Source organism: Ciconia boyciana, chromosome 8 (genome assembly GCF_034638445.1).
Source record: "Ciconia boyciana chromosome 8, ASM3463844v1, whole genome shotgun sequence".
Lineage (NCBI taxonomy): Eukaryota > Metazoa > Chordata > Aves > Ciconiiformes > Ciconiidae > Ciconia > Ciconia boyciana.
Genome location: NC_132941.1, coordinates 3,721,699 through 3,741,300, shown reverse-complemented (window position 1 = coordinate 3,741,300; position 19,602 = coordinate 3,721,699). Strand labels below are relative to the sequence as shown.

The 19,602-nt window shown below is 50.3% G+C and overlaps 2 protein-coding genes across 3 annotated transcripts; both read left to right on the top strand.

Moving 5' to 3' along the window:
- Window positions 1-149: 149 nt before the first annotated feature.
- Window positions 150-4,720, top strand: PDCD7 (programmed cell death 7). The gene is made up of 5 exons (XM_072869217.1): window positions 150-929; window positions 1,973-2,111; window positions 2,452-2,688; window positions 3,307-3,394; window positions 3,791-4,720. The coding sequence occupies exons 1-5, from the start codon at window positions 171-173 to the stop codon at window positions 3,906-3,908; spliced, it is 1,341 nt and encodes a 446-aa protein (XP_072725318.1). The 5' UTR covers window positions 150-170; the 3' UTR covers window positions 3,909-4,720.
- UBAP1L (ubiquitin associated protein 1 like) lies at window positions 2,640-19,410 on the top strand. Of its 2 annotated transcripts, none has more exons than XM_072869216.1 (7): window positions 2,640-2,688; window positions 3,307-3,394; window positions 8,248-8,399; window positions 10,317-11,069; window positions 12,550-12,771; window positions 17,167-17,268; window positions 18,268-19,410. In XM_072869216.1, exons 3-7 carry the CDS (start codon window positions 8,268-8,270, stop codon window positions 18,400-18,402), a joined length of 1,344 nt encoding a protein of 447 aa, XP_072725317.1. In that variant the 5' UTR covers window positions 2,640-2,688; window positions 3,307-3,394; window positions 8,248-8,267; the 3' UTR covers window positions 18,403-19,410. The 2 variants fall into 2 exon arrangements, with proteins under 2 accessions (XP_072725317.1, XP_072725316.1); XM_072869215.1 differs by lacking the exon at window positions 2,640-2,688 and adding an exon at window positions 2,695-3,016.
- The last annotated feature ends 192 nt before the right edge of the window (window positions 19,411-19,602 follow it).

The following is a 19,602-nucleotide window of genomic DNA, read 5'->3' as shown; positions in this document are numbered from 1 at the left end:
CTTTCCAGGGGCAGGCGGGGCGGTGGGGACAGGCAGGGCCGCCTCTCCTGCCCGACGGTGCAGGCAGGGGCTCCCCGCGCTGCCGGCGGGGCGGGGCGGGGCCGGGCGGCTGCTCCTCCCGGCCGCCGGGGGGCGCTGCGGCGCGGGCGGCGGCGGGCCGAGGGGGCAGCATGGCGCAGCCGCCGCCCTTCGCCGGGCGCTTCCCGCCGCCGCCGCCGCCGTTCCGGGCGTTCCCGCCGCCGGCAGGGCCTTTCCCGCCGCCCGCCGCGCCCTTCCCCGGCCCCGCCGCCCGCCCGGGGCCCTTCGCCGTGGCGGCAGCGGCGGCGCCCCCGCCCTTCCTCCTGCCGCCGCCGCCGCCGGCCGGGCCCGAGGGCGACGCGGGGCCGCGCTTCCCGCCGGGCGGCGGCCCCTACTTCCCGGCGGCTCCTCCGTTCCCGCCGCGGCCGGTGGCTGAGGAGGAGGCGGCGGCGGCGCAGCGGCAGCAGGACGAGCTGTGGCTGTCGCAGTTCCTGGGCCGGCGCCGGGCCGCCGCCCCGCCGCCGCCGCCGCCCGCCGGCGCCAGCCCCGGCAGCGCCCGGGAGCTGGCGGTGGAGGCGCTGGGGCTGGTGGCGCGGCTGGCCGCGCTCTGCCGGGCCCTGCGGCGGCGGGAGGCCGAGGGGGACGAGGCGGGCTGGGCCCAGGCGCGGGAGGAGGCGGAGGCGGCGCGGCGGGAGCTGCGGGAGGTCGTGCGGCCGCTGAGGGAGCCGGGCTACCGGGAGGCGCTGCGGAGGAAGGCCGAGAGGGCGAGGAAGAGGCGGCTGCGCCTGCAGCGGAGGAAGCAAGAAGCCAAGGCAGCCAAGGAGGAGGAGGCGGCCCGGGCCGCCGAGCGGGAGGCCAAGATCGACCAGTGGAGGGCCAAGTGCATCCAGGAGGTGGAGGAGAAGAACCGGGTACGGCCCCGAGCGGCCTCTCCCTGCCTCCCCCAGCCGCAGCGTGGCCTCCCGGGGACTCCTGCCTGTCCCTCCGGGGCGCAGGGCAGCGTGGCGGAGCCGGGGGAGGCCTGCCGGTAACGGGCTCAGGGTGGGCTGTGCCTGCCCGGCACCTGGCTTCGGGCCCCACGGTGCAGTAGGTGCCACCTGGGTGCTGCATGGGTTTGGCTTGCTCGGAGACACGCTGTTTCCGAGGCCTGCAGCCCTGCTTCTTCCTTAAAAACCTTGGTGGGCATCTCAGCTTTGCCACGCTCACGTCCTCGGCCTTGACAGTTGGGGTTTAAGTGGTTTCTGGACTCTCGGTTGCATGTGGAGGTCTTCCTCTCTGGTCCCAAGCTGTCGGCCTGCTCTACGCTGCTCACAGCTACCCTACGGTGGGCAGCGCCATTTCAGTAACCGTAAGCCTTGCCTGCTGGCTTCATCCTTGTAAAGCTTGTTGTTTGCACGCTTTTCGGTCTCACCGGGAAGTAAAACAGCTCCAAAGCAAAAAAAAAAAGAAGACTTTGGGTTTGCTGGGAAGTGCTGTAGGCACCTTTGTGTTGGCTGTTGGCTAAAGAGCTGCTCTTCTGCTGGTGCTAGGTCTGCCACTGGGATGGTACAGAGCAGCTGTCGGGAAAGGTTTTGTGTTCAGACTGTGGCATGTTAATGGTCTTTAATAGCCGAGGTGTAGAATTGGGCTGGTTTATGTTTATTGTTAATGTTTTTCCTAGCTTTCTGTGGTTAAAGGTTATCAGGCTTTATGAATTCATTTCATGAATTCAGTTCATTTGGCCCAAATTTATGAGTTGCTCAGCATTCATTTTTTGTTTCCTGAAGTCTACCGTGTTCTAGCTTTTTCATAAAAAGGCGAGGTTGGATGGTTGACTTACTTTGTAGTAACACAGCCATAGCAAGTTTATTCTGATCTCCAGTGTTTTGCTAACCTTTTTGAAAGTACCAGTTCATTCTTGTCTACCTGAGATATCTCACACATCATGTTTGGGTTTTTTTTCTTTCTTGCATAGGAACGAGAACTTAAGGCTGCTGCAGACAGTGTCTTATCTGAGGTACGGAAGAAACAAGCAGACACAAAGAGGATGGTGGACATCCTGCGTGCATTAGAAAAGCTTCGGAAACTGAGAAAAGAGGCTGCCGGCAGGAAAGGTTAACAATGAGATTTTTACCAAACTTTTTTAATTGCACACACAGGAAATTAGATGATGTACGTGCCCTGTGCTGACTAGCAAGGTGCAGCTTGAAAAAGCTGTTTCTTTATTAGTGATCTTAGTGATGTTGTTATGCAAGAATAGCTATTAAATGCTGAATACAGTGGTTGTGTTCCTAAGTTTCTAAGCTCTTTCTTGATAGAAGAATTATTCCGGTAAGATCGTTGTTAGCAAGGTTAAGCTCATGTTCCTCTGAGATTTTGCCAGCTCCGCTCTCAAGTCTGATAACAGAGCCCCTCTGAATTTGAAAATTTAAAATTAATTCTCTTTCTGTTTAGGTGTTTGTCCACCCCCCTCAGCAGATGAAGCATTTGAAAATCAGGTGGAGAGTCTCAAAACGTTGCTCAAAAATCGCACAGAGCTGTATGAAGCTGAGGAGAGAGCATTAAGAGTTATGTTGGAGGGAGAACAGGAGGAGGAAAGGAAGAGAGAAATGGAAAAGAAACAGAAGAAGGAAAGGGAAAAACTACTACAGCAGAAACTCGAAATTGATTCCAAGCTGTTTGGGGATCCAGGTAAATTCTGCATGCCATAATTAACAATATTTTTCCACACCCCCATCTCATAGACACTGGATTTAAAATGCAGGCACAAAAATAGTTGAGAAAGAAATCATCCTCTGGAGTAATGTATGCTCTGAGGAAAAGATGGGGTAAACATAGTGTGCTGTTAACACATGTGATGTAAGAAGAACTGTTCAGCTCTTCAGCGTAGACTGCAGTATATCTCAAGCCAATTCCATAACGTTTTGCAAGAAGAGGTTGTAGATTAAGGTGAAGTGAGAATAAACAGAATAGACTGAAGACTTCCAGCACCCAACAGATGCTTTAGTCTGGTGATTTGGTAAGTGCGACTCGGGTAATCTTTAAAGATTCATTGTCCGTATGTTGCCCTTGTTTAGAGGATGGAGGCAGGAAAAGTTTTGCTAGTCTTGACTTGCCTCCAACAGCTCTTGTAAGGGTGAGGAGATGTGCAAAACATGTAAATAGTCCTTAATATATTACATAGGGAAGTGATTTCCAGTTATAGCTGGGGAGCAGCAAATGAGTTGGCAAAGTTGGGGCTTCTAAGACTTAATAGAATCAAAGGTCTTTCTGGTTTATTGAACGATTTCTATGTTTGTGTTTTAACAGATGAATTTCCTCTAGCCCATCTACTGCAGCCCTTCAGAGAATATTACTTACAAGCTGAGCATTCTGTAGCAGCCCTAATCCAGATCAGGTAAAACCAAACAAAGTCTTTATTATCAAAGATGACAAGTATTGTTTGTTGAGATTGTGAAATTATGGTCCCTTTTGGTTCGTTAACTTCCAAATATGGTTATGCAATGAATTGTCCTGGGTTTTTTTTCAGCTAAGGATCAAGCTTCTCGTTTGATAGAGTTGTATCCAACAGGTGCCCGTGTGAGGCAGAGGGCACTTCCATGCATAGCCATTCCATTGAATAGAATAGTACATATGATTTTCACATTTATGTTTTGAAAAACAAGTTTCAGAGTACAATTTCTAGTGTTTTGTGTATTGATCAGTATGGAAAAATACCCGTGTGGGTACATAATAAATCTTATTACCAGACTCATACCAGCTCTCCTCTCAAACAATGCTTTCTCTGTTAAAGGCATGAATGGGATCAGTACTTGGTGCCAGCTGATCACCCCGAAGGAAGCTGCATCCCTCCTGGATGGGTTCTTCCGAGTCTCCCCACAAATGACACTTGGGCCACTGCTGTCAGATAATTTAGGAATAAATTATTTTAACACTGGAGGACTGTTTCATTATAATTGCGTGTGTAAATATGAGAGGGTCCGAAGAGGAAGTCCCATCCTCTGTTTTGGTAGCCTCTTGAAGAAAAGTGTAAGAACTGTTTTTGCCATCTGACTCTGCAGGGAAATACTTGAGCAAGCCCAAAGCTGCTAGGCCTCTCGTGGTACGGAACTACAATCCCGCTGCGAGTTTTTGTGAACAAATCTCAATCTTAATAAAGAAATGTTGCTGACGAGGGTATTTGTGCCAGTATTAACATCCTATTTTTAGTGGCTTTTATCTTCATAAGCCTAAATCCAGATGATGAAATGTCCAGAAATAGAGAAGTTTTTTTAAAAAAGGAGATCATTAGTAAACATGTTTTTCTTCTTCAACAAAGCACGTCAAGCATCACTGTCAAAATAGTTCCTGTATTTCTGTGTGTAGAAACGAACCTATTACAAGTTTAAACAAATTCTGAAGTACAAACAAGACAGGGTTTTTCGAGGTTGATTAAAGCAGCTGCTGACATTTTACTTCTGTGGACTAAAACTGGTACCACAACATGGAAAAAAATTCCCATTTGTGGTGAAATAGGTCAGACAGCCGTGTGAATATATATAAATTTGATGAATAAGCCTGCTGGAAAAAAAACAGTAAAATCTGAAGTCTAACCTACTGTAATTGGTTTTGCCTGTATAGCTATTTTTGTATAGGGTCAGATCATGTATGTAGTTTTTGACTAAAAAATGTGGCTCTATTTTGTAAGTTGGTTTTTTGTACAGAATAAATAGAGAAAAATGGATATTTTTTTTGTTTGAAGCGTTTTTACTCCGAGGGAGAGATTTGGTTTAGTACTTGGCATCAAATGCGACTCCAGTGTGGAGAGAATTGCCGGCAAAAGGTTTGTGTGAAGGAACTTCTCCCTCCTACATGGTGTCAGAGGCATCTGATTCAAAGCCTTCCGTGTTCTGGAGAGTTTGCTTGAAACAGTGACGGGCCATATGGGTTTGGGGCTTTGCTGGGCTACGCAGATTGTCGTGCCATCTTTCCAGAGCTGCAGTCGTTACTCTTGCTTAGCCCTAATGTGTGGGAATGGATTTAATCTCTTCAGTTCGTTACCTCTTTGGATCACAACATTCTGTAATTCATGGAGGAGGCAACATGTAATTGCCTAACTTCAACACTGGGGCCTTATATGTAATGTTAATAGTTTCTTGGCTGAAGCTTTGCATTGATTTCTGTTAGTAAGAGCACACAAACTAGTAATTTTTGGTAGAGTTAGAATTAATCTGGGTGCAGAAGTTTGCAGTTCTTGTTCACGTGTATATCGCCTACTATAGCTCCCCAAAATACAGATTACCGTGAAGTCCTCTGAGGTAGGGGTTCTGATTTGCGTGTTCCTACATCCTCCCATCCCTACCGTCACTTGTAGCATCTCGTTATTCCAGGACCTGTGGCTGGGTCAGATCCTGGGGAGTCTTACCTGATGAAAAAGCAAAAGTTCAAATAGCGTAAAAATAACTGCAGAAACAACGCTTTCAGTTCAGGAAGCTTAGTGACCGGAGGATGCTCTGCTTAAATAGTTAGGCTCCTTATCCTGTCAGCATGTCTGATGGGACAGGCTAACTGCTTAAGCTACGATAATCTTAAAACTGTCAAAGTCAGATGCTTGTCTGACACCACAAGAATTTAAAGAACTGAGCAGCAGATAAGCAGGCAGCGCAGAAGCAACCCCGTTCTCCCCGCCCTGCGAGAAGAGCTCCATGATTTCGTCTGACGGTAAGGATAACTTCATATTGTTAATAAAAATAGGGCTTGAAAATGCCAGCGGATGATGTATGTTTAGGTATATTTCAATCCCTCAAGCGCTTTCTGTGGTTTCTTCTACGTATTTGCTCTCGTCTGATGACGTCTGCGTTAAAATGGTTTATATTTTTAGTGAGGAAGATGTTGAAGCCACAGATCAAAGAGCAATGTTTAAAATCGTAACTCATAAAATACATGGAGACAGGGTATTAATTCTTAAAAAAACCTTGTGTATTCAGATTTAAGATTCAAGTTTGTCTGAGTATAGTAATGATTTTTAAGTTTTAAAAAATCATTATAGCCCAGAAGAAAAGAGGGGTTGGCTATGAGTTTCCGAGACTCATTTGTATCCTATTCCTTCCCTGGTCCCAGTGCAGTTCAGGTCTCTCATGCTTTTAAGGCGCATCCTCTTCCCGACGGGAATTTGTTTGTTTGCCAGCCTGTTTCTGGTGTGAAAGCAGGCAGGGCTGGCGTGAAGCAGGTGAGGTCAGAACCCTTGTAGGAGTTGCTTTTTGGTGTAAGTTGGTGTTTACGACTGACCCTCTTTTATTCTTGTCTAGTAGCGTTTTCGTCCTCATAGCTCCTCACCCCAATGTACTTCTCTTTTTCTAAATAGCGATTCTGGGAATTAACACTTGTGGGAGCCTTTCTCAGAGCATAGTATTTATGCAGTGAAATACAGTGAGATATGGTACCATAATCCCTCCGTATTTTCTTTGTGGTGGCTTCAGACACGTTCACTACCCATCTCCATCCCTTAAAGTGGCATTTAAAACCAAGTAAAACCGTTCTAGGTGAAGGACAACGAGATACTCTTTTCCTTTGCACCTTTGTACCGCACAGCGTTTGGGAAGAGCTGATTTACAGCGTAAGCTGTGAGGAGGGTCCGTCCCTTTTGCAGGCAGGGGCTGCACGGCCACGCGGAGGACTTGGAGAAAGCCGGGGGAAAGTGCCTTCACTTAGAGATGTGTTTCATGCGTTGTCTTTGTCAGTGCTGACGTGGATTGTAACTTACGCTGAGCCCTCTTAGGCTGGGGAGCAGATGGCCTGGCTCCGTGCCGGCGCCCAACATGTTGCATGTGTCGCGTGTTAGCAGCAGTACATGTGCGGGAGCTGCAAAGCTGGTTAGGGGCTCTGCCTGCGCTACAGCCCCGGGTATTAAAGCCTCCTGGCATAAGCAGGCGAGCAACAACTCTTGTAATTCTGATAAGAGCAAGCGAGTTGAACCGAGTGCTTGTGCGTGTCGCTCTTTGTGGTCTAGAGGCAGTTTGTTAGTCCTTTGCTAACACAAGAAATGACCTCGAATGCCATTTCCCGTTATAGACCCTTATTTTTGCATTAAACTTAACAGGCAGCTTTACTTGATACGTTCGTCTGCTTATTTTCTTTTTGTGGAGTGTTTATCCTCATTGTCGTAGAAGCCATTTCTTTTTAAAGGAAAAAAAGATCAGTAAAAGCATTTAGGGAGGGCACACCAAGTATTTACGGTTTGTGTCCTGAGAATGGTTGCTGAGGGCTGCTGCTTTGGGATGAGCAGGCACAGGCTGCAGGTACCAGAGCTTGATGGATTACTGACCATTAGCTCTCACCAATTGACAATATATAAAGGAAATTATTTTGCATGCTGTTGTCGCAGGGAAGCTGAGGACTCGAGGCTTCATGCAGCAAGTAGTGGCTTTTTACTAAATTCAGACATTTATGCAGAGCTGATGGCTACGCTATTGCAGTAATATTTTCCATGCCACCATTCCCAGTTCATCAGAAATTTTTCTCTCCCCTGCTATTCCTGATCTAAAAAACATCACCGCACTTAAAATGACTCAATGGTTCTTAAAAGCTAATCTGGCCTTAAAATGGCTCGTTCGAGATCCCGCTAACACCAAAGCTTGCCTGATGCACCAGCCTCCTTGTTTGGCTCTCGGTAAGCTGCTGCGGTGCTGGAGGGGATGCCCTCGCCCCAGCTCCCCCCGGCTGCTCTGTGTGATGGCTTAGCAGCACGCGGCCGCATGCATAAGCTCCACGACCAGGACCACGGGTGCTCTCAGGTCACGCAGAGGGAGGAGACCTGCGAGGTGTCCTCCTTGGCTGTGGTTTCTGCCTCTGCAACTGGAAAAAGTGCTTGGTGCGTCCCCAGCTTGGGAAAGGGAGCGTGCGACGGGCAGCGGAGGGAGAGGGAGTGGCAGGAGGAGGGATGGAAAGCAGCGGGGCATGCATGGAGGTGGAAGTGGAGGAAAAAACCGCTCAGGATCTCTGCCAAATGAAGCTGTAAGCATGATCAGGTCCTGCTGGCTGAAGCTCAAAATAGCAAAGGTTAGTTCAGACAAATCTTCCCGGTATCAGTAATTAAGATCTTGCAAACCTGGGCATTGCACACAGCGGTTTTTACTCGGCTGGCAGTGTCTCTAAGGGCTGCGTTCCTTTTACCAGCATCACTTGAAATAGCTCATCTTTCTCTCCTTCCACTCAACTTAAAAGGTGCTAGTCCTGCCTTTTACAGTTTTGTTTCATCCTGTCCTCTGACAGCAAGAAATCAGGCAGCGGCGATGAGCTACCTGGATGACGTTCCCTTCCGGACGGCCAGGAGCCTCGACGGGGACTCTGGAGGAGAAAACACTTTAATCACCGCCCCGGCCATCGACCTCCCTGACTGCGCCGACATCCTCATGAGCACCATGGTGAGTCGCCTCTGCTCGCATCTGTGCCCGGGTTCGCTTCTGGAGGGATGCTCGAAGGGATGTCAATGGTGTTTGCCTTTTCTTGTGAAAGAAGGGAAGGGAAACCTCTCCTCCTAATTGATCTCCTCTTAATTGGCTGGTTTGCAGGAGTGGGAGGAGGTGAGGATGATTGGTGGTGGGTGGGAGTGAGGAAGGGGTAGGTTTGGGGTTGGTTTTTTTTTTAATCCCGTCCAAGCAGGAGGGTTGGGTCTTTCTGGGATAGGAGGACAAACTCCAGGCTCTCCTCTGGGATTGTTTTCTAGTCTGGAATCACCACTCTTCTCATTTATTAGTAATATTTATTAAATATTTATTAATAAATCTAACAGAGATGTAAGCAGGCAACACTACCTGTGCTGGCAACATATATATATATATATATATAATATGTATATATAAAAAAAGTATCCTGTGGCGCTTTGTGGTCTTCCACATTGCTGAGTCCTAAACCGCTTTTGAATCTACACCTATTGCTGTAACAGCTCTGTCACCAATTCTAAACCCTGTCACAGCGATTCGAAGGAGCGATCTGTGTTCTGGAAGGAGGTAGGAAGCCTTTCCCTGTACAAACTGCACTGAAGGCATGGAGTCAGCTCTCCGGGCTTACGGGTAGTGCTAGCACAGCTCCAGTCGAAGACGATTCCAGAAATACTTTGTGTGTTCAGCCTTAAGTAGTCTCACCCGTAGATGGGGTCAGTGCACTTCACGGCGGGAAGGTGATCTGGGTTACCCCAAACAGCCCCTGCTCCTGGTGATGGGTGAACCAGCAGTAAACCCCACATCTGGCTTTTGGCTAGCTCAGCCTTGCTCATCCTCCCCCAAAAATGACACATCCCAAATCTGCAGGACATGTTTAACGCGAAGAGTCACCATGTTGTTCATTTTAAGCAATTCTCCAAAGGAAATTTTAATGCACACATATTTTGCCACCTGTGCAGAGGCAGGTGATGGTCTGCATGCCCATGGACCAGCTGAGGCGGTCCATCACCCTGTCCTGTCCCGGGAAACCCCCAGCCCCGGGTTTCTCCCTGGTCAGGGACGTGTCGGTGCTCCCCGCCAAGGCCAAGCCATTGCGCTGGTGGTCCGGGCTGATCCTTCTGGAGGCAGATGGTGGTGTTATCCTCGGGGAGGCTGGTTTGGGTCCACAGCTGACAAGTGGCAGGGAGCAGTAAAAACAGCATTCCTGGGCTGTGAATGTACTTGCCTGCCCGTCCAAAGGAGACCTTGTTTGGAGAGCTCTGGGACGGGCAAGGCTTGTTTGTTCCAGGAAAACCCTCAGATTTCAAACACGCTTATATTTTAAGCCAGGCTATGTGGAAATGACGACTCTGTTCTGGGACTGGCTGAGCCCCCGGTGCCACCAGGGACTCCCGCGGCTGGTCCTGCCTCTGCCCAAGGTGGCATCTCCCCCCTTGGTGGCTCCTGAGCCCCCATGCCTGATGTGGCTCTGCCAGGTGCCACTAACGGGTGCTGTCCCCTTCCACAGCAGCCAAACTGACACAAAAACACCTCTGAGCATAAGACACCTATCAAAAGAGTTGCAGATACAACTTAAAATAGTAATAACTTCGTAGCCAGATTTTTTTCAAGTATAAATTTGGGGATTGCCTATAGGGATGAGGCTGGCACTGCCGAATCCTACAGCCCTAGTGCCCACAGCCAGCCCTGGTGCTCAGGGAAATAGGAGCCGGTATGGGAAGGATGCAGCCTTAAGGTGCCCTCGTCAATGACAGAATCACAGAATTGGATAGGTTGGAAAAGACCTTTAAGATCATCAAGTCCAACCATTAACGGAGGACTTGAGCGGAGCGTGGTTTGCTCCGTGCCCTGTGATCTGGTTTCAGATGCCCTCACCAGCTACTTCTTGCTCTCCTGCAGCATGACTTCTCGCTGGAAAGAAAAGTGCTTTACTGGGTCGAGGTGGCCTCTCAGCAGCAGACCTCCCGGCATCAGGTCACCTCTGAAGTCGTCCCCACGGCTCCACCGTGCTGGCTGCTGCTGGTGGACCCCGCTGACAGCTACGGGGGGAGAGCGCGGGATGGGGCGGTGCGGCGCTGCGTCAGCCTGAGCGCTGCCGACAGCAGCTACGGGCACGCCAAGGGCAGAGGTGCCTTGTCCGACACCGAGAGCGAGACCTGGCACTCAGAGGAGGATGAGTACTCGGAGGATGACGAGTACTCCTCGACCTCCTGGGAAGAGAATGACAAGGATGAAAAAGTTTCCAGGAGGAGAAACGCTGGAAGAGCTGTGCTTTCACGTCCCAGCTTTTACCAGACCCGACCAAAAACATCGCCCGGCTTGCTGGAGCCCTCGTTGGAGAACGGCGACCACAACCCAGCCAGTCCGGACCCGAGCAAGCAGAGAAGATCCATGGTGATATTTAACAACATGAAGAACGAGCTGGAGGCAGCCAGGAGGAAGCTGGCTGCTTTGGTGCATCCTTTGAACAGAGCTGCTGCGGAGAGCAGAGGGGTCCCGGTGCCACGGCCGCTCCCCCAGTGCCCCCGCACCAGCCGCAGCGTCAAGTACGGGCCAGCCCCGGACGTGTCCCAGCTGGGGACCTTGGTGCCAGCTCCTCCGGCCGCGGCCGCGTCGATCCCCCCGATCAAACGGCATAAGCCCACGGTGCCGGTGAGGTGTTTTCTTCTGGTAGCACTTTGCTTGTCGCTGAGACAGGTGGGGGGTGGAAGGCATTGAATTGGTCCCGTTTGCTGGGGTCTGGCCAGCAAAATGGAACCAAAATGGGGCTTTGGGACACTAAACCTGTGAGAAATTGCTGACGAGTTTTCATAAGAAGTGAAGGAAGGGGGGGGTTTACCAGGGTCTAAAGGGAAGCTTTCTGGGAGGATGTTTACTTGCGCTGTCCTAACCAAAACATTTCTGTTTTTCCCGACAAGCAAGGCATCTTATTTGATTTTCAATTGAAACACTGAAAGAAAACCAAGTGAAATAATGTTTTTTCCCCTCTTTCCTCTCATTTTCCCTCTCTAACAGATATAAACAGCGTTTATGGGGAAATGCCCCTTACAGCCATCACAGCTGCTCCTCCGGGCAGCCCCAGACGAGAAGCTGGGGCTTGAATGGAGACAAAACTGGGCTGTTTCTGCGTCCTCTCTGCCCTGGGTTTCCCTCATTACCTGTCCCCGTGCTCGCTGCCTTCCTTCACCCTGTTTTATAGCTGGAGGAGGCCACTTCACCTGACTCCTCTTGCAATATTGGTGTCCTTCTCTGTGGCAAAGGCCGTCTTTTTCTTAAAAGTCTAGGAAACTTTAGATTTCACAGTCCTACTAGAAATACAAATCGTTTAATGATAGAGATAGTCATGTGAAGTGCTGGAGTAAATATTGCTTTCCGTCACTTTAAATCTGAATTGCGCCATGTTTTTTAAGAAATCACATCTCATCCAGCTACTTGAGAGATTTAGGAGATGAATTACTGAAAACCCGCAATTAAACCATTGGACACATAAAAGGCCAGGTTAGTTATATGTAGTTGCATTAGACGTAGGGTAATTAAGGAAAGATTAAATGCCCATGTGTATTTATACACTAAACAGCTGTTGCAACTAATTAGTAACCCATTGCCCACCCTGCTCGGCTGCTGTTACGAATGGATCATGCCAAATACGAAAGCATTGGGTAAGCATTTCTATGTGCAAGGTCATTTCTGGAGATGGCTTTGTAAGAGAAACCTAAATACGTCTGGTAAACATCACGGGCATAAATGGGGCATCAGGGGAGCATCCTCCTGCCTGGGCTGCTGCATCACCTGCCCGCGGGCAGCGCTGCCTCTCGCTTGGCCGGTCGAGGACAGCATTTATTGCTGGAGACGTGACCGGGATTCCCCGGGAAAGGAACCTGCTTTTGCTCGCTTTGCCCCATGAACGTTCCTGAGTGCTGTTTTCTCTGATCTGTATCTATAGCTGAGCCTGGATTTAATTAAGTCCGGTCTCCTTTGAAGCCTTAGGGGGTTTGTTCCACTTATGGGAATTTTCCTCTTCTGGAGAGAGCAAGGTAACTGCCGGCGTTTGAAAGCATTGCTTCAGCCTGGGTTGTTTAACATCATTTCATGAGCTGGAGCAAGAAGAACATCTGCTGTTTTTTTCTTGCAGTCCCTCAGCCCCTACGCCTGCCTTCCCCCTGCCTCGACGCCTGCCTCCACGCCTGCGCGACCTCTCAGTTCCCACAGATCCCAGCAGGATTCGGCGGCTGACCTGCTCTCAGCGCTGAGCCAAGAGGAGCGAGACCTCATCGAGCCCGTAATAGCCTTGGGCTACCCCACCCGCAAAGCCATCCTCACCCTCCAGAAGACTGGAAGGCAAAGCTTAAGTCAGGTTAGTGGAGCTGGCACGGTGCCGCAGAAGGCTTTTGGTAAAGAAAAGCTTGATTTTCATGGAGAAAGGGATGGCTGTCTTGCTTGGGGTGGCCTTCTGATGGCCTTGGATTTCCCACTTTGGTATCAGATCTCGGCTGACAGGCCTTTCCATGAGATCACACATCTGCACTTTTGCTGTAATAAAACAGCAATGAGTCGCCCTCAGCTTTTCAGCGCGTAGTAACGGCTGGGTACTGTTATCTGTTCAATCTGTTGTATGGAGCGTGGTGTCCTTTTGAAGTACAAATTTTGCCCCCGTATATGGAAACTTTTTGCACATCATTTTTTCCCGGCTGTTAGATTCGTGTGATTATTGCCATGGCTCATCCTGTCAGAGTGGGACTGTACGAATACCCCGGAGATTTGTCTGGGCTCTCTCCAAAACACAAGTTCCCCGCATTGGAGCAACCAGGGACTCCATGCAAGCATTGTGGCTGGGTCCCAGAGCTCTTTTCCTGAGGAATTCTCTATAATAACCTGGAATTTATTGAAAATAATTAACATACAACCTCTTCCTACCGCTGTTATGTGAGTGCATCACAGCCCGCTGTGCTACATCCCAGTTCCCGAGGTCTCTGCTTGTCCATATGAACCCTGTGGTCCAGGGGGGCTTGGGGCATCCGTGCCATGAGGGACGCTGCTGGCTCTGACCCTCTGGCTTGGCAAGCTTGGGGCTGGACCTGCCCATTCCAGTGGAGGATTTAATAGGGCTAAATTACCGAAGTAGCTCTTGCAGAGAGAGAAGGGGCTTGATCGCAGCTTAGCAAGAGGGATGTCCACCGGGCTGTCGTGCCAGGGAGCAGGAGCAGACCCCGGGCAGAGGTGTGAGCAGGCACGGCACCAAGCAGCCACGGCTGGGTGCCAGTCTCCTTCCTGTGCCCCAGGGAGCTGCCTGGGCTGCGTGGGCCAGCTCTTACCCGTCTGGTCGGTGCACGAAGCTGCTCTGCGGCTGAGTCATCCTGCAGCTTCTGGCTCCCTCCTGAGTCACCCCCAGCTGGACCAGCCTCCCCAGAACCTTGCTGGTGTTTCAGGCGAGCATCGCTGCAAGCCGAGGTGGGAAGGGAAGCTTTATTTCTTCAATTCGTAGAGGTTTCAACTAGGCAGAGGGAGATGGGCAGAGCCCAGCCCACGTTCTTTGCACAGAGCTGTGCAAGGGTGTCTTGTCGCAACTGCTGGCTTCAATGTGAAGAAGCAGTGCATCTTATTAAGGATGGAAATGGGTACAGTCTGCTCCCTTCTCCATAAGCACTGGGACTCCCATTCCCTTGGAGAAGAGATTAATGCACCAGAATACAAGGTCTGCCTTATATCCTGTGCCTTCTTCACCAGCAGTTCCCATCTTTCCCATTTATGCCCAATACAGACAAGATAAAACGTAAAGCCTAGCCCTTCGTGCATCTCTTACAAGTACGAAACTACCAAGTTAGGCTAAACCTTCCTGGAAAATATGTTTCAACTCAAGTTAAAAACAAGAGCTGTGGGCGCTCTTCATTGCTTGCTGGTGTCACGCGGGGTTTCAGTGTGTGACGATGACAGCTTCAGCTGTGAAGATTGATTGTAGTACCAGATGGTAGCCAAAAATCGCTCAATTTCTTTGCAGTGTCAAGTCAAACTGGCAGGGCCCACCCTGGTGGAGAAGGCAAGTCTGCTGCCTTAAGTATGCGATGCCTTCTCAATTTTGGTGGAAGAGCCTCTCTAAAAGGCTCAAGCAGGGTTAGTTGCCCCCACGCGCCACAAGTTCATCATCTAGGATTTCGTGGCCAAGGGCCAAACCAAAAATGCATCATTGCATTTTGATCAATGATCATTGATCAATCAAAAAATGCATCGTTGATCCATGGAGCTCTCAATGTACATGTGAGCTGAGACATGACAGAGGGCTGCAGCTGGTCAGCATCCATCTCCCCAAATAGCCGTAAGCACGGGGTTCAGAGCAGGGCGTTCACCACAGGCACCAGCCACCTCCTGGCCATGGAATGGGGAAGCTCCTCCTATGGACTGTTGGACTCTTGTGAAGTCAATAATACAGCAAAATATATGCTCAGCTGTGCTTCCATAATGTGCTCCTGCCCCTTTCCTCCTCCAAAAGAACTTGCTGTCTTACCCCAAACATAGAATCACTAAGGCTGGAAAAGACCTCCAGAATCATCTAGTCCAACCGTCAACCCAACACCTCCATGCCTACTAAACCATGTCCTGAAGTGCCACATCTACACGTTTTTTTAACTCCTCCAGGGATGGTGACTCTACCACCTCTCTGGGCAGCCTGTTCCAATGCTTGACCACCCTTTCAGTAAAGAAATTGTTCCTAATATCCAATCTGAACCTCTCCTGACCAAGCCACGATCTAGATCTTCAGCACTTCCTACAAGCCTTGCGTCAGCTGTCCCCACCAGCAGTGGCTCCCCGAGCCTCTCCAACGCTTGTAGAAGTTGTGTTCTCAGTGGCGGCATTTGCGGCAGTGAGTTGAGCAGGGCTTGTCTGCCGCGGTGCTGGCTGGGGTCTCCCTGTCCCCTCGGAGAGCCTCTGTCCCCGGAGACTCAGCACCCAAGGGGTAGCGCCCACCAGGTTTGCGCATCCCTGGCTTGAACCCTGCCGCGAGACTGGGGAGATGTTTACCCTGTTCCTCCACGATGAAATCAGCATTGGGGTCTTTGGTGGTGTTTGCTTGTGGTTTTTTCCATGCTAGCAGCTTATAGTCCGTGGTCCGGGGGGTCGGTGAAATGGTTGGTGGTAAGGCTTTGCTCTTCTTAAGCAGCCGGTTGCTGAAGCGGGGACCTCATGGGGACAGGCCTTTCCGATGGGCATCAGCCAAAGTGGTACAAGGACATGGAAGATAAAACCCACAGGAAGAGGGATTCCTTTTCACTGTACATGCTCAGCTTTGATGTGGAAAGCTACATCGCTGCACATAACATTAAGTAGCAGCAAATGAGGGATGAGATAAATCAGCAGGTTACTGCTCTACCAGAGCCTGGAGGTCTCTTCACACACAAGCAGTTTGTGATGAGGTTATTGGGTTGGCCGTGTAGCAGATAAAGCCGAGCTCTCCAGGGATGCCTGTGCTGGAGGAACTTCACGTCTAAGTGTGATAAGGAGCCTCCTTGAGAGCTACAAGGGGAGAAGGAGCTTCAAGAGGGCAGTGGCACCTCCTCCTCCTCCCCAGTGAGCGGTGGGGCTGGTACCAGACCCAGGGGGTTAGCAGGCTGTAGTATTTAAAAACCTGTTTTTGTTTAGTCTTCAGGATATATATATATTATTTTTTTAATGATAAAAATCATGGAGTTGACAACAGCAGCAATTTCATGCTGGGCTTGAACAGCACACCAGGCTGCCAGGACTGGCCGTGAGCACGGCGAGCAGCTGTCCCTGCTGCGCCAGGGCAAGAAAGTACAGCGATGATCTGGGGTGTTTAGTTAGTAAGGTAACAAGGAAAATAAAAACAGGTTATGAATGCCAATGACCAATGACTATCTAATTTTTGAGTTAATAAGCTACTCCTTAAGACTGACATTTCTTAAAATTCTTACTCTGCTCTTTAGCCAGACTAGATCAACTCAACGTTTGAGGGACTTTTTTGACTTTTTCGTATGTTCTATGGTCTTTTACTGAATCTTTCTCCTTGGCTATGGCGGTGCTGTGGAGGGGGGAGGTCTGTGTGCTGGTGGATCTGGGGAGATAGGAATCAGCTTCTCCTTGGATGACGACGGCACAGCTTCGGGGAGACCCGTGGGATGTTTTTATTCCCCTTGCTATTCTATAGCTCATTTATTATTGTCTGTCCCATATGTTTTTGGACAGCGAATGATTCTCGTGGTATTTAAAAGATACCGCTGGGAATAGCGCTGTCAGCACTCCAAGAACAACGAGGAAAGCCAAAAATAACTGTTTACTTTCAGTAATGACAGCACACGGGTCTCCCCTGGGGTGGGTTTTGTGCTTGGACCCTGGAGCGAACCCGCGGGCGCCTGAACCCCAGCGCATCAAAGGGATGCCAGGTTGGCCAAGGGTAGACATCTCACCGGGGACAGGCCCTGCTTCACCCCCCAGCCTGGAGGTCATTGCTTTGTGTCTCAGATGGTTCAGATATTTGGTTTGCTCCTCATCCTCCCTCCGCCTTGTTCCTGTTCCCATTCTGGGAGGGTGGGGGGAACCAAGACGTTGTCTTCTCGCGGTGGGAGTCCTGCTGATGGGCAGACTGCCCTGGCTGAGCATCAGACGGGAGCCGGCAGGACAGTTGTGCCCCAGGTCCGCTGCGCGAGCATGTCCCTGGAAGGTGGCAAGGTGGGCTCCTGAATGCACTTGCACCCCATGTTTGCGAGATTGGATTAACCCTGGTTGTCTTCCTCTGCAGTTCCTGAGCTACCTGGGTGCCTGTGACCGGCTGCTGAAGCAGGGCTACGAGGAAGGGCAGGTGGAGGAGGCCATGGAAATGTTCCAGTACTCAGAGAAAAAGGTCAGAGCGGGGCGGCACAGCCCGGCCCTTTGTGCTGCGTCCTCCAGGCTCACTTTTCCAGCGGGCTGCACGCTCCCCTCCTCTGCCGCCGTCCCTCACGCAGGCTCCCAGCAGGTCAGACCCATTGCCCTGCAAGCAGCGAGCCCGCACTCGCGGCAGAGCCCCGGGGCAGCGTCACCGTAAGGACCCCCCAAAGAAGGACACCCGCTCCGTCGCTGCTCTTCATCCATCCTCTCACCCCGCTGTGCAAGCCCGATGCTCGCTCAGCCCCTGCGCGGGGAATCCCCCACCCCGAGCCCACCAGCACCCGCGCTCGCTACCTCCCTCCCGGCTCCCCCTTTGCGTGCACCCCCCAGGGAGAAGAACCGTGGTGGCACACCGGGTGTCGGTCTCCATCACCAGTCTCCTCCTGGGGGTAGTGAAGAGCTGGGGTGGGAGAAAAACTGCTTGAAATTTGGGCTGGCGCTGTTTGACGTGATGCTGACCGCGCTAGGATTGCTGGCTCACCGCTCATTAGGGCTGTGGCAGCGGGAGGGCGCCCGGGTCTCGGCATCGGGCAGGGGGTTATTTATTGAGGACACGGCTCTGGGAGATGTGGTGGTGCTGGGGCCCAGCCTGAGCAAGGGGGGAAGCAGGACAAATTAATTCCAGCTTGCACTCGCTGCCTTTCCCCGGTCTCTTTATAACGCAGGCAAACACTTGCATGGAATTCATGTTAAACTTTATAAGGAATACGTGAAGCTAGAGGCTGACTTTATTAAATATTTCTTATTTTAAAAGTTGATGCAAAGGCACACTTTTAAATGCTAGCAGTGGTATGTGTGCCCTCGCTCTGCTGTCGGCAGTGGCACCAGGAGTGCCCTTCAGCGGTAATACAACCCGGCCAGGTCGTCTGGCTGCAGCCTCGTCACCCAACGCTGTTTCTGCTGCAACTCTGCCATAAATCCGTCCTTAAAACCCCGTGATAACATCACTCCTTTCTCTTCCTTCTTCCTCCAGGCAGCTGAATTCTTGCATTTGTTAGCTCAGTTTAACGACATGGGGTTCCAGCAAAATGAAATCAAAGAAGTTCTTTTGCTTTGTGGGAATCAGAGGGAGAAGGCGCTGGAAGAGCTCGTGATGAAAACCCAGTGATCAGCATCCTGGACCCCAGGCACAGCTTCCCCTCTCCAGACCGGACCACCGAAGGGCTCGGCACACGCTTACCCTTCTGCTGCTCCATCCCCACCCTGAGCAGCATGGCTCACCGGGCACAAACCTTCAAAGCACCAGCTTGGTGTCTCATCTCATTTTATGGACATCCATCATACGCGTATTTGTCACTGTACTAAGGCAAAGGCTTTATAGGAGGAGTGTTTATCTCCTCACCCACACATCTCCACCCTTGATCATCTCAGCTGTTTAGATTAGAAGCAATAAGATCCAAACCGCCTTCGGCTTAGATTTTGCAAAACCCAAACCGCAGTTTTCTCCCTCCACCTGGGGTGATGGGTGTCGTGTTTTCAACTACAATCAAATGCGGATTCTTAAAAGATTATATAAATCAACAGAAAAGATTGTTTTCATAAAAACTGAAGGCTCCTGCAGAAACATTTGTGGGTCCTTGCTTGGGAAGAGTCTCAGCTGACTTAGTCATGGCTGAATATTGTAATTGAAATCCAGTCCGATCACATTAGCTTCTCCTTTTAAACCAGAAACTTGAGAAAAAATACGCGATTCAATGAGGGTAAGGAAGGAAAACAGGCTACCCTTGCTCTAGAAATACATGAAGTTTATCCAGTGCAATGAAAAATGGCTTATGCAAGGGTTTGTGCTCGGGGAATTTCATGAAATCAGAAGAGAGACGGGGAACGGCTCCGCTGCCCTCGTGCTCTGCCCAAATCAGGAAATTCAGGGGATGCTTCCCTAAACTGTGGAGACAGTGGCTCCAAAAGAAATTAAGCACAAATGTCAGGATCAGGAAAATCTGGATGCCCGGGAGAATTTTTTTATATAACTGAAGGACGGAGAATGGGAGATTCAGATCACCTTATGGGATGTGTCTCTTGGCTTGGCGGTGGAACAGTGGACAGTGTTTTCACATAAAAGTATATTATTTTCCTGTGAATTAGATACAGATGTAATTTATTTGAGTAAAGATGGTTGGAGGGGCTCTTCTGAAATGTATTTGTGTCTTTTCCTGTGAAAATGCCAACTGGCACAACCCAGCAGAGAAAATCCTTAATTAGTTGCATTAGTACCATTTTTCCATTGTATCCTTCCAAACGATCTCCCAGCCCAACGTACTGCCATCGAGTTAAAACACCGTGTCCCTTCTCCGTGTGCCTCTAGCTG

What these genes read in the sequence shown, in the direction of transcription:
- PDCD7 (XM_072869217.1), top strand. Translation starts at nt 171, where the DNA reads ATGGCGCAGCCGCCGCCCTTCGCCGGGCGCTTCCCGCCGCCGCCGCCG. An exon ending in AGAGGCTGCCGGCAGGAAAG is followed by an intron (nt 2,112 to 2,451) that starts GTTAACAATGAG and finishes CTTTCTGTTTAG; the next exon opens with GTGTTTGTCCACCCCCCTCA. An exon ending in CAAGCTGTTTGGGGATCCAG is followed by an intron (nt 2,689 to 3,306) that starts GTAAATTCTGCA and finishes GTGTTTTAACAG; the next exon opens with ATGAATTTCCTCTAGCCCAT.
- UBAP1L (XM_072869216.1), top strand. Translation starts at nt 8,268, where the DNA reads ATGAGCTACCTGGATGACGTTCCCTTCCGGACGGCCAGGAGCCTCGAC. An exon ending in GGCATAAGCCCACGGTGCCG is followed by an intron (nt 11,070 to 12,549) that starts GTGAGGTGTTTT and finishes TTTTTCTTGCAG; the next exon opens with TCCCTCAGCCCCTACGCCTG. An exon ending in TCCAGTACTCAGAGAAAAAG is followed by an intron (nt 17,269 to 18,267) that starts GTCAGAGCGGGG and finishes TTCTTCCTCCAG; the next exon opens with GCAGCTGAATTCTTGCATTT.